We start from the raw sequence: 14,460 nt of genomic DNA on the forward strand, positions 1-14,460 counted from the left end.
CCTCATAATTATATACATTTATTAAGAAAATAATTTAAAACATCTCGTGTTAGATAAATTTAAGTGAGTATAAAAAGTTACTCTTTCTTTAATTATCATATTTTTATAGTTATTTCTTTTTCTCGTTTATTCTTAGCTTTCTTCTTAATTTAATAAAGTTATTGATAAGAAAAATTAGTAGATGTCATTGGTCTTTTTTTTAAATGAATAATTGTTTCTAACAAAATAAACTAAAATTTAAAAGTTGAAACAAAATAAAAATTTGCTCTAAGAGACAATAACAATACTTTATCTGTCCTTTAATGAACACTTCAGTATGTTATGCACAATAACATGTATGGTGAAAATACCATATTTTTGTGTGCAGAATCTGATTGAAAAGGCAATTTTGGAATGCTTCAATATGCCAAGTTATGACCCCTCAATGGAGGAAGTTAAACAAATAATTAAGGAAGAAGGATCTTTCGTTGTTCACAAACTGAAAACTATTCAACATGAATGGAGATGCTAACGATGACAATAAGGTTGATGAGAATATGAAAGGGCAAATTGTAGCTAAATACATTAGAGCTATTACTCAACCCCTTTTAAAGGCACATTTTGGAGAATTGACAATGGATGAGTTATTCCTTACGTTGGAAAATAAACTTGTTCAACTTATCAAGGTGATTAAAATATTCAAATTTCCTACCCTTGTAATATCCCTTATTAAAAATGCTTAGTGCATTATATATATATAACCAACACAGTTGAATGGTCAACTCACTCGTCCGCTTAAGCAAATGTCGGAGGTTCGAATTCTGTCTTGTGCATGCAGCAACCTATACTAGAGCTCCTATAGAACCTTTTTTGAAGTGATAACTCTCTAACTAGAGTTATACTTTATTCTTGTCTTTTGTTATAGTTTATGAATTTATTTGGTTAAAATATAATAAAAATATTTAAATTAATTTATTATTATTAACTAATATTGTAACACCCTACCATACAGAGTCTTATGCTTAAGTCATAATTCAGAGATGGCAAGGTATTACGACCTCTAAAACAAAAATTTAGTACGTATAGTATTATGAATGATTGATTATAACTAGGAGCCTTGTAGAAAAGGGGGTAAACAAAAACCGTAACTCGAACGCGCAACACTCTGATCGATAACGTAACGAGCAAAGAATAAGCTAGCGCAAGATCATATATATAAAGAGTGTGAAAAACGGGAATATCAAGACTCAAAACCCGGTTGCGAAGATAACCGGTCCGAGCATAGCAATATATACATATGATAAAATAAGAAAACCCCAAAGGAAACCCAAAGGGACACAAATACAGAAAACCTATTCTCCAAAAATTCCCTCTAGAAGGAGTCGTCACAGTTTGTATTATTTAATGGAGATAAAAGTATCTAAACAAGATATATAACCCAAAACAGAGTCCCGAGAACAAAGGATCTTCGCTAATCCAGAAGTCTCCAGCATGCTTCAGCGAGAAACCTCACGTCCTGCATCTGAAAACCACAAAATCCGCATGGGTGAGAACCAGATGTCCCCAGCACGGTAACAGCTTCCACATATATAATACATAATAATAGAGGAAAGCCGAAGGCAATCCTAGAACTTCCTCCAGATAATATCAAAGCTTATAAACAAGCTAAACCGTAAGTGGCAACTGGCTAAAGATTCTTCAGTCTAACTAATACTTCCCTTTCCAATTCCTTCAGACCTCCCAACCTAGGGCCTCTAGCCTAAGTATTTCCTACCACATTACATATTAGATACGGGAAACCGAAACCATACCTTAGCCAATTTCCCAAGCTCAACCGGAGCACTTCCAAACCACTTGTCCACAAGCTCTCAAGGCATCAACACCTCCAAGAACAGATTTTATCACACAAAACCCTCTTCCAAGCTTTCCAAAATCACCAATCAAGCTCCAATATTCACATATACACAACCACACCCAAGGTCAAAGGAGACAAGATTAACCTTCTCCTTCAAGAGAGTTGGGTCCTCAAGATTAATTGTATGGGTTTTTGAGAGCTCTTCGCGGTGAACACGTGGCCGCAAACGGAGCGGCAATCGGAGCTCTAGATCAAAAGTTATGGTGGTTTAAAGATCAAGTGAGAGATAGAACTTGAGAGAGTGTTCTTCCCTCCATGGCCTCTCTTTTTCAGCGTGTATTAGTGTTGTGTGAGGAGAGAGAGTGCTGAAAAATAGGGTTTTGGTTTAGTTATGTTGGGCCAAGGGCCCACTTTGGGTCCGGTTGGACCGGTTTGGCCCGTTCGGTCCAATCTTGGTCCGATTTCCATAAAATTGGTACCGAAATTCTCGTCTCAATTTCCTCTATCATATTAAGCCATAAAAATAACATTTTTGGCTTTCTAGAATAAATTCTCATTTATGGGTTAATTAGCCGTTAATTAACCGGATCTTACAAATATTATTATATAAAGAATGATATTTGTATAATTTTTAGATTACATTAAAAGTAAAATCAATAAAAAAAAGCTTAAACATGCTAAAATTCAAATGCCAACTCATAGATATATATACTTAATTTTGGATTAGCAAGAGGCTAAAAAACATGCAGAAAATTAACAAAGACATATAGTTTAATTTCTATCAAATTATAACTATAATGTCATGAAAGTCAAGATAATCAAGTTGCCAAATGAAAATTACAATTAGATTTTGTAGAAATTTAAAGATTTTTAGCTGTCACAATCACATCTTCACCAAATCATGCTGTTAGGAGTTGAAATTGATTCATTTTTTACTCTACAAAAGGAGAGCTCACTTAGAGCTTCATAGAGAGAGTTTTTAGTGTGAATTCCACTCATAAATAGAAATACATTTTTTAGAAAAGATAATTAAAGAAGACTTCAATAATGTACACTTATCTCTCCTCCTTCATTTGAAATTTCTATTTTATTTGTGTCATTATGAACTAATCTTATTAGTTAGGCCAAAGATGTAGTCTTTATGTGAATTAGATACTTATAGGTCAATGTCATTCAATAATACTTGTTTTCAATCATGTATTTATAATCAATCTTAATGTTTGATCAACATTTAAATAATTTATTAATTTACAATACACTTGAAGAAAAAATTATAAATAAAACTACAATTGTAAATACCATGAATTGAATGAAAATTAGAAATAGGCAAACGCAGTTTATGTGATTGTTATACAAGTTTCACAAAATATAATTTTTTTATTCATATAAGTTGTAGTTAAGAGATTAGTACATTTATATGAATTTAAGAGAATTTTTTTATCTTAAAAAGGGCTAAAAACTAAATTAGAAAACTTAATCAATTTGAATTTGTAAGAATTGGAAATAATTAATCGATTAATTAACGTAAAATAATAATAATTTAATTATTTGGAATAGGTTTAAAATTGTAGAATATTAATTAGAAAATATAAATATGATATTTGGACTCACTAGATTTTTCTGAGTTGAAAAATGTAATTTTTTGCGAAAAATTACGTAAAAAGCGTACTGGTAAATTAACTGGCAGTACCGGCTTAAATCTGTCCGGTACCGAGCGAGAATAATAAAAACAGTAGAAAATCTTAGGAAAATATTTAGAATTGAAAACCGGGCATTAATTTTAAAGGTTTGTCTCGAAATTAGACCAAACGAGCAAAAAACGCTCACGAATTGGACCGGGTCCAAGTTAGGCCCAAGCCCAACCTATATAAGCACTTAAAGGCACCCACTTCAACTTATTAAACACATTCAAGGGAGGGAGAGCAGCTGAAGTGAGAAGAGAACGAGAGTTTCAAAGTTACTATTCACATACAACTTCAATCCATCATATCTCGAGCTACAGTGCTCCGATTTACGTGTCGTTAGCGGCTATGCGAAGCTCTCACTGAACCCGTTACTCTCATTTAACTTTTATAGGTAAAATTTCGAAATTTCTATTCCATCCTGCATCCTTAAGATATTCAAAATTTAAGATTTTGGTTTTGAGTAGATTTTGTGTTTTCAATTGATTAGGTAGTTTCTAAGGTTGGGCTATTGGTGGTTTGTTCCCCAAATACCATCGAAGAAGGTAAAAAAAACTCTTTGTCTTTGTGAATTTGTGATTTTGGTAATCATAAGTTGACTAGTGGTATTTGATATGATTTTAGTTTGAATTCTTGCAATTGTTGGCTAATTGGAAGCATTTGGATTGGAATTGGTGAAAGGGCACAAATTTTGGTGTATAGCACATATTAGAAATCGGCCAAGGTATGATTTTGATTTTTTCTATGTAATATATAATATTTCTAGACACTTAGACTAGTAGAAGGGATAGGATTGAATTGGTTGTTGATGATTGTTGATGTATGATGATTATGATGATTGTGATGATTTTAATGGATGATGATGTTGATTTTGATATGGGGTGGATAATGAAGAATTTGAGAATTGATAATGAATTTGAGGCTTGTGGATGTTGATAAATGTGAGGAAAGTAAAATAATGGTTTATGATGTTAAATTATTGAGCTTTGAATTTTATAAGTGGGATTTGGTGTATGAAATAAATGATAATATAGATTGCTAAGTTGTGAATTGATGAGGTGTATGTATATAAATTTGGTACATTAGAACTGTTTTGGATATGGAATAGGTGGTTTAAATTGAGAGTTTTGACAAAATTGAGTTTTTAATGTTTTTTGTAAAAATGGATTTTTGGCTAACTTTGATGGATCATATCTTGAGCTACATTTTTGAAATTGAATGAATTTTATATCAATTTAAAGAACTTTAAAATGGTATAGATTTTGTAGAAATCTAAATTTTGTAGAGAAAGATATGATCGTTGGAAATTGATGTCAGAAATCTGAATTCTGTGATGTTGCAGAATTTGTGATTTTTGGTTTGTGTGCGCACGCACACTGCTGTGTGCGTGCTCTGATCAGTGGCTACACTTTGACTTGTGCGTATGTACAGCCTTGTGCACACACACACCCTGTAAATTTTTGAAAACGTGCGTACGCACGCAATGGTGCGCACGCACACACAGAGATATGTCTTCTATTGAGGGCAATCGCACACTCTGGCACGCACACACACCTTGTGAAATTTACAAGTTGTGCATACGCACAACCTCGTGTGCATGCATACGCTGAAGGGTGCATTCTATTGAGGGCGTTCGCACGTATCTATGCATGTACGCAGAATGAAAACTTTTACTTACTGTGCGTACGCACACTTTTAGAAAACTCTTTGGGGAGTGCGTACGCACAACCCTATGCGTACGCACACTGACCTGTTTTTCAATAAAAATCTTATTTTTATCTGTTTTATCTTCCCAAAAAATTTATAAACTTCCGTGACACTTATCTAAGACTCTTTAGCTTGTTTTTAGGTGTCAAAACATAGAGAAAGTTCTAGGTGAAATCAATTAGGTATTTTCTTGCAAAAAGTTAGAAAATGAAGATTTAGGTTTCTGGAGTATTGAGGACGGGTTTGGTTGAGTGAGATGGCGGAGTATTGTATTGATGATTACTGAATACTGAAAAATAATTTTTTAAAAACCACTGAATTACTGTTTTATACTGATATTGTTGAGACGCTATGCGCCTGGCAGGGACAGCGGTTGAATTCCGCCTATTGAGGTCGTGGCGGCGGCGTAAAGGCGGTGGTTAATCCCGCTTACGTTGAGATGTGAGGTCTGTGGCAAGAGTATCCCGGTCGCATCCCTTCGAAATCACTATAGTGTGCAGGCACTGACATCCTGGACCGTGATCCGAGCACGATATCTCGGGGGTTCTCAATATGAGACCAAAGGGCGACATCTCCATGGAGATGTGTTGGGTTGGCAGTTGAACCGACAATGTGATATCAGAGCCAAATAGGACAGACATTCATTATGTGCATCTTCTATCTGTTTGTTTGCTTTGCCGACTTGATTTGCTTGCCTAATTGTATAACATGATTAATTGCTTCTTGAATTTCTTGATATACATGCTATACTTGTGTTTCACTTGCATTGTTATTACTTGTGTTTTCTACCGGGATTGAGGAGGTTCGGAAGGCGGTGGCGATGGGATCGTATGGCGGTTAGGCTGGTGAAGGCTGTGGGACAGCGGTAAATTGATAGTTAGAAATCCCTTAAGTTAGTTTACCCTATTTCATAAAGGTTTTAAAGTAATGGTTTTAAATATACTTATGTTTTAAGCTTGAATCTCATGATGGATATGAAACTCTAGGATTGCCTCTAACGTCCAAGAGTCTTATATCTTACATCACTGGGTACTGTTACCATATTGAGAACCTCCGGTTCTCATTCCATACTTTGTTGTTATTTTTCAAATGCAGGTCGCAACCCACCTCGGTGAGTTGCTTAAATGGTGACAGAGCAGAGGACGTTATTCCATTTTGTAGTTATTTTGGTTATTTTGACTAGTTCTCTCACTTTTGTATTCACTTTTGCCTTAGATGCTTACTTTGGGAGAGATATTTTGTATAAGTTGTTTTACTGTTAAAAATCTGTACGTCTGTATATACTAGTCAGCTTAAACTCTGCGGGCTGCGACTAGTTCTTTATGATTATTCTACTCTTATATTTTGCTATCTTATATCTTTATCTTGTGCCTTAAGTTTGTAGCTTCGTGAGAACGATTCGCGCTTTTGAAACTCTATTTTAAGGTTATTTTTTCATCGGGCTTCTATAACTATTAATCCTTTCTATATATATTTATGTATATGTCTTAGAATTATCGTAACCTTTGATTAACCTTTGCTTTACGGCTAGATGTAAAGCTTAGGATAATTAGGGTGTTCCAGAATTGATCACAACTAGAAAGTTGAGTGACATAATTATAAATATCTAATTTCATAATAAGATAAAATCAATTGTCTTAATATTTATTTTACTTATTTGAACTCACAATTCTAAATTCTTGTTTTTAATTGGAATAAGTACTATTTTGGTATCTAAGGTTTAGGGTCAAAATTGAATCGGTCCTTAATCTTATTTTTAATTTAAAATCATCCTCAATGTCAAAATTGTTCTTTTGACAATTTTACATTTGTCTCACAAATTCTATCCTCTCATCTCTCTTATCCCAATTCTATCTTCATTTTCATCAACCTAACTAGACTAACCATCACACACACATTTAGATGAAAAAAAAGGGGTAAATTAGAATTTGGTGTAAAAAGAAGAAGAAGAGAGGAGGAGAAGGGATGGCACCGACGGGTTGAGGGCCACCGTCACCATCAACACAATAGATAGAGAGAGTAGGAGCAACAACAACGGTAATTTCAGATCTTCTTTTTTTCCGCAATCTCCACCACTATCATCGGCTTTATCTCTACATTAAATGTAGGCAGATTCTTTATCTACCCAAACACATTCGTCTCTGCAATAGCCGGCAACAGAAGTTGTGACTTACTTTTGTTATCGTCGTAGTATAGTTTGAAGGCTGCACCTCCTTCACGATCGGCAATCATCGACATCGCTAGGGCCACCAAAAAAAGGAAGAGAAAGCAGACTCTCTCTTTCTACCTCACGTGGTCTCTCTGTGCCTCTCGTTCTCTTGTTTTTCTCTGGCAATGACTCTTCCGTAAGCTAATGTTGTGCTATCCTTCTCCTCCTCCTTTTTTCTTCTTCTTCTCTCCCATCACTTTATCTCTCTTCTCTTTGTCCTAATTTTTTGCTTCTTTTTTTTTCAAAAAAAAAATGAATGTTGCACGTTTTTTATTACTGAATTTGATATTGTTGTTGAATTTGAATGATGTGTTATTGTTAGTGATGGATGAAATTAATAATTGTTTAAATTTGAATACTAAATTATTGTTGTTGAATATTGTGTTCTTGAATTTAATTGTTGGTATTTGGTGGGAGTAAGGAGGTGGTGACAATGATAAAAGTGGTGGTGGTAGATGATGAGATTGGAGTCAAAACAAAAGCAAAGGTATTTTTGTCTGTAAAAAAATCAAAAGGACGATTTTAATACCAAATGAAACGTTGGTGACGATTTTGAATTAGAAAAAAGATTAGGGACAGATTCGATTTTGGCTCTAGGCTTTAGGAACTAAAATAGTATTTATCTCTTATTTTAACTTCTTTTGCATTTGAAAAATTTTATTTTTCAAATAATAGTTTAATTAAGTTCATTTGAGTAATTAACAATTTGTCGTAAAAATAATACTTTATTTATGGGTTAAGTACGATTTTGGTTCCTAAGGTAGGGGCTGAAAATTTTTTTCGTCCCCGACCTTTTTTTGCAACAAAATGGTTCCGAAGGTTTAACTTAGTTTTAAAATCGTCCTTCGGATGAAATACCCTTCTCCCTTATTCCCCAAATCAACCAGAAAGCAGAGGCAGATGCAGAGGTCGAAGGAGAAACAGAAGCAGAAGTAGAATCAACAACAACAATGGTGAATCAACAACATCAACAACAAAAGCAAAAACAGAAGCAGAATCAACAACAATAAAACAACAACAATAATGATAAATGGTGAATCAACAACAGCAACAATAGAAGCAGAAGTAGAAGCAGAAAGCAGAAATAGAAAGCAAAAGCAACAACAATGAAACACCAATGGATTTGCTGGCGTCCGGCAAGAAGCATTAACGACCGTCCAACCTCATGGATCTGCTGGCGTTGACGTGACCACATTCCAGCGGCGGCAACGGGACAGGCTCGATGGCGACCGACTACAGTGGTTCGCGATGAGGACGACGACAGGGCGTGGCTAGACGCGGTCTTCCTTAGCGCCTCCGTTCCTCTCTTCTCTTCCTCTCCGCTTCTCTTTCTCTCTCCCTCTGCTCTCTCCTCTCTGGCCATTAGTGTGAGTGAGATCTGGAACCCCTCTCCTCTCCCGTTAGTGTGACCGAACGACGAGGAGCGGCAACGGATGGCGGCGGCGAGGAGCAGCGGCGCTTCCCCACCTTCCCTGAAACAACCCCCCCCTTCAACGAAGCATGAGTCCCTTCCCCCTTAACTCATTTTTTTTATTTTCTTTTCTTTAGTTAGGGATATTTTTGGAATAAAAATTAAAATTTTGGTAAAAAAAAAAACAATTTTAAAATTAAGTTAAATCTCGGGACCATTTTGTAACAAAAAAAGGTCAGAAACGAAAAAATTTTCAACTCTTACCTTAGGAATCAAAATCTTATTTAACCTTTTATTTATCACTTTATTATTTAAAATGATTAGTGCACTCACTAAAAAAGTGTGTGTGTCTAGTCCACATCATTAAAGTACATTTAGAGAGGTCGTCAAGACTCAAGAATGAATTTTTTTTTCTCCGTTTCAAAAATAAGATTTTTTCAAGTGATCGTGGAGGTTGAAATATTAGATTTTCCTACTCTTGTAATATCACTTATTAAAAATGCTTGAAGGAATATCACTTATTAATTAACATAAATTATGAGAGTTGGGTTGTGGTGGGTAGCCTTATATTACTTACTAAGCAAGCTAACCGCAGTTTGTTAAATAACGGTATCCTTGCTCCAACCAACTTTGCTAGCAGTTATTGGTTGGATAGTCGTAACTTTTACTTGGGACTAATAACTCATATGCAACCAGCTTGTTGTCAAGTTTTTAGATTGGCCGGCTAAACCATATTTGTCATACTCTACATTTTAATTGAATCCAATCTTAGACTCGATGAACCCTCAATAATATTGGGTCACATTAAGACCGGTCAGGTCCAAATCGGGACATAAAAAAAAAAATGGAACAACAGAGGCAAGCCGCGGCAGAATAGCTCAGCCTTCAAGTATTAGTATTACTTTCTCTTAGTCTTGGTCAAATCCAGAGAAAATCCCCTTTTTTTTCTCATTCTAATATTCATTCATGCAGAAAAATGCTATACCCCGTACAAAACATATCATGGAAGTGTATAATCAAGTTGTATAGGACAACTTTACCAGTGTTTGAAAGTGGCGGATTTAGGGTGCTCATCAGGTCCAAATACTATTGTCAAAGTTGTTGATGCCCTGAGTCAAACCTTGAATCAAGACCAACCCATGTTCCAATTTTCCTTAATGTTCTATATGGCAATACCATGTTTTGTTTCTAGGCACCGTAAGTTTAAAAGTTTTTTATACCAACAACTAATCATATATTATCGCTCACAAAATACCTAAACTCATTGATATTTTTATCTAAAATATATAGTAAATAATAGGATAAAATACTGTTTTAGTATTTAATGTTTGAATTAAATTCTAATTTTATTCTTAAAATTTGAAATATGTTATTTTTATTACAAATGATTCAAAGAGATATAAAAATATTTTCATTGGTTATTTCACAACTACAAAAATTTACAAAATTTATATTAAAGACTCTAAAATTGTGATGAAAACAATTATGCATGTCACATTTTGTGAATCTAATGCCACTTTTAATATTTCTTTATATGATATTGCAGATAAAACAAAGGTAACAATCAGCTTTAGACAAAGTGCTATTATTGAAGTACAATCAAATTTTACAACTGTTACTGATAACGAAAATTTAAAAGATAAAATAGAATTATCTCCTATTTCTGTAAAAATCATTGTATCTGAAAAAACTCCAAAAAGTGTAGTACAAAATCGGCTTAAAATTCTTTTAAATTGAGAGGACGAAAACTCCTGTAGAATTATCTTAAACAATTTATTATTAGAGATCCAACACATAATTACCACAAAATCTTCTGCAAAGCTGGAACTAAATAATATTGCATTTATTTTAACAATTGAACTTTAAAATGTTGAAGAGTTACTTGTTGATCCATCTTGGGATTAAAGCGATGAAAGAACAGTTGAAGTAGGAGTTCGAAAAGACTAAGGTTTGGATTTTGGTTTCTAATAAAAAAGTCACTGAAACCAAATAGCTATTCAAAAACAAGTTTGAAAAAGATGACAAGATTGTTAGAAATAAATCAAAGCTTGAGGCTCAAGGATATGATCAAGAAAAAAAATAGACTTGGATGAATCATTTACTCTAATTGTTCAAATGGAAGCAATAAGCTAAGGTGGCTGCTCGTTTATGCTGCCTTCAAGGATTTAAGTTATACCAAATGAAAGTAAAGTGTGCTTTTTTTAATGGTATAATAAATAAATAGATATATCTGATTCAACCTCCTAATTTTAAAAATATTTTGTTTTCAATGTTTTTAAACATGCTAAAGTTGATTATGATTTGATACAAGTTCTTAGAGTCTGGTATGAAAAGTTTAGTTTGTTTTTTCTTTTAAATGATTTTCAAAGAGAAAACACAAATACTATTCTATTTATTAAAAGCTCTTTTGATCAAATTATTATTGTTTAATAAGTATATTTAGTTTAGATGATATTGTTTTTGGTTTGGTTAACAAGTCTTTTGAATGCAGATTTTGTAAAATTGATGCCTAATAATTTTGATACAAGTATGATGAGGGAATTAATTTTTTTTTTTTGGATTACAAATTAAACAAACTCCTCCGAACATCTTCTTATATAAAAGAATATGCAAAGGAGCTAGTAAAAGAGTTTAGAATAGAATATCCTAAATCTATAAGAATACCCATGCATCTAAACATAAAAAAGGAAAAAGATGAATAAAAAAAATGTGAATAAGATATACTACAAAAAAATTATTAAAATATTAATGTATTTGATTTTATCAAGATCTGACATCATTTGAAGTGTGAATCTTCACGTTTCAATCTCAACTTAAGAAATCCTACTTAGCTGTTGTCAAAAGAATCATTTAATATGTTCATACATAGAATAACTAATTATATTTTATGATATCCTAAAACTAATATTTTTAATCCAGTTGTCCTTAGTGATGCTAATTTTGTAGGTGATAGAGTAGACAGATAAAGCATCCGTAGAATATATTATTTTTAGACAAATATCTGAATGATTGATTTAGCAAAACGCAAGCAATTATTACTCTTTTGAAAACTGAGGTCGAATACATAGCTGACATTGCATCATGATCATCAACATTCAATTCACCACCCACTTGCCATTGCTTATGAATGCTAAACTACATAAGCCCATGCTTGTTAGGTACAACCCTGAAAATTATAAATTGTTCTCTTGACTCTTACATATGATCAACAATGGCAACTGAGCAAGTCCTTCACATGAATGGAGGTACCGGAGAAACAAGCTACGCCAACAACTCTACGTTTCAAGTATTACTTTCTCTTCCTCAAAATCCTTTAACTTAAATATATATAGAACTTTCTCCCACTTCTAATATTGTTCATTCATGCAGAAAAATGCAATACTCCGTACAAAACATATCATGGAAGAGTGTATAACCAAGTTGTATAGGACAACTTTACCAGAGTGTTTGAAAGTGGCGGATTTAGGGTGTTCATCAGGTCCAAATACACTTATGGTAGCATCTACCATTGTCAAAATTGTTGATGCCGTGAGTCAAACCTTGAATCAAGACCCACCCATGTTCCAGTTCTTCCTGAATGATCTATATGGCAATGATTTCAATACCATATTTAAGTCACTCCCTGATTTTTACAAGAGGATGGAAGACGAAATTGGTCACAAATTTGGACCATGTTTCATTAGTGGCACCCCTGGCACGTTTTATGGGAGACTCTTCCCCAACCATTCCATTCACTTCTTTCATTCTTCCAGCACCTTGCACTGGCTTTCTCAGGTGTAAAGTCGTTGATATTATTAACCAAAATATATAGTATATAATAATAATATGGCATTCTAATTTTGCTTTGGCAAGTGACATCAGATTCCGAAGGAGTTGAATAGTGAAGTAGAAGAGGCAATGAACAAAGGAGCAATATGTCCCACATCGGAGAGCCCTCCAGGAGTTCACAAAGCGTATAGTGAGCAATTTCAAAGAGACTTGAAGGTGTTCTTGCGATCACGTTCAGAAGAATTGATTCCTGGTGGTGCTATGGTCCTTGCTTTCATCATTTCAGACCAAAATCATAATATCAAAGGTTGGGAGGTATTTGGTGGTATATTCAACGACATGGTCTCAGAGGTAAGTAAATGCAACACCATATTAATATTAATAACTATGTTATGTGTATACAAAAAATCAGTTAGTGATATAAAATACAGGGCAAAGTACTAAATTGGTCTCCTATGTTTTGGTGAAATTCTGTTTTAGTCCTTAAGGTTTAAAGTGTTCTATTTGAATTCAAAAAAATTTCATATAGCATTAATTTAATGTCCTACATAACAACAGTACAAGAACAAAATCGATAATATGAAAAATAAGTACAAGATTTAGAGGCACAAAATCAACCGTTGATGCATCAATACATTTATTTATTATTTTTCTTAATATATAAATAAAATATTTTCTATAAAACTAAAGATAATGATAAATAAATGTATTGATGCATCAACGGTTGATTTTGTACCTCTGGAGCTTGTACTTGTTCTCCAGATTATCGATTTTATTCTTGTACTGTTGTTATGTAGGACATTCCGTTAATTATTTAACTTTGACCTCATTGTGGGACTAAATTGATACTAAATGAAACTTTTTTGGATTCAAATAGAACACTTTAAACCTTAAGGATCAAAACAGAATTACGCCTATGTAACATAGGGGACCAATCTAATACTTTACCCTAGAATATATTACTACCAAGGAATAGCTCTAATCTCCTCAGTCTTTATTGTGCCAAATTACATTGTATTAAGATTTAAGACCCATGCAATATTAGTGTCCGTGCTTCCTAATTTAAGACTTTTATCATGTGTGAATTTTAATCAGTTAAACTCATCTATTCATAACCTACATAATGGTACGATTTATGGTGCAGCATATGGTTGAGAAGAGAAAGTTAGACTCATTCAACATATCATCATACTTTCCTACGGCCGAAGAGGTTAGGCAAGTAATTGAGGAAGAAGGATCCTTTAATATTCAAAGGATGGAGAAGACAATATATGATACGATGGAGAGTGTAATGGAGATTGGTAATGAGGATGAAGACACGTTCGCAGAGAGGCTTACCAAGACCATGAGAGCCGCAACCGAACCCATTTTTAAGGCAGAATTTGGGGAAGAAATTATGGACGAATATTTCACAAGGTTGCAAAGCAAAATCATCCAACTCCACAGAGTAGAGAGATTTAAGGGTGCTAATCTAATCGTCCACATGACAAAAGATACTTGATAACTAGAGACAAAGGGGATAATAATATATCTTATGCTTGGTTGAACTGTACCCTCTTGTGTTTTATTATCCTAATACAGCTTTTAAATAAAGAAAAAGAATTTGAGTTCATCTTTTTAATTTACCAGTCTTTGTTTCAACCGATCATATATAAAGTAGCCTCACTTGTAAAAAGTTATTGCATATATAGTTTGAATTCATCGTATAGATTGATCTTGGTCTTTTGGAGGTCTATAACTTGACCTGTATTTAGTCTGACTTAAAATAAAATAAGTTTGGGTCCGGACTATTTTAAAAATTTAAATTTGTTATTAGATCTAGTTCATGTTCACAACTTAGTTTTATTGG

General features: G+C 33.6%; 1 protein-coding gene across 1 annotated transcript; it reads left to right on the forward strand.

The window, feature by feature from the left end:
- On the forward strand, positions 11,842-14,229 carry LOC107634078 (3,7-dimethylxanthine N-methyltransferase-like). Its single transcript, XM_016337658.2, has 4 exons — positions 11,842-12,129; positions 12,213-12,617; positions 12,705-12,962; positions 13,756-14,229. The coding sequence occupies exons 1-4, from the start codon at positions 12,055-12,057 to the stop codon at positions 14,110-14,112; spliced, it is 1,095 nt and encodes a 364-aa protein (XP_016193144.1). The 5' UTR covers positions 11,842-12,054; the 3' UTR covers positions 14,113-14,229.

Source organism: Arachis ipaensis, chromosome B03 (assembly GCF_000816755.2).
Source record: "Arachis ipaensis cultivar K30076 chromosome B03, Araip1.1, whole genome shotgun sequence".
NCBI classification, from domain to species: domain Eukaryota; kingdom Viridiplantae; phylum Streptophyta; class Magnoliopsida; order Fabales; family Fabaceae; genus Arachis; species Arachis ipaensis.

Excerpts from the sequence above, each read along its gene's own strand:
- LOC107634078 (XM_016337658.2), top strand. The coding sequence starts at position 12,055 with ATGGCAACTGAGCAAGTCCTTCACATGAATGGAGGTACCGGAGAAACA. Across the intron at positions 12,130-12,212 it reads CCAACAACTCTACGTTTCAA|AAAAATGCAATACTCCGTAC; the intron begins GTATTACTTTCT and ends TCATTCATGCAG. Across the intron at positions 12,618-12,704 it reads CCTTGCACTGGCTTTCTCAG|ATTCCGAAGGAGTTGAATAG; the intron begins GTGTAAAGTCGT and ends AAGTGACATCAG.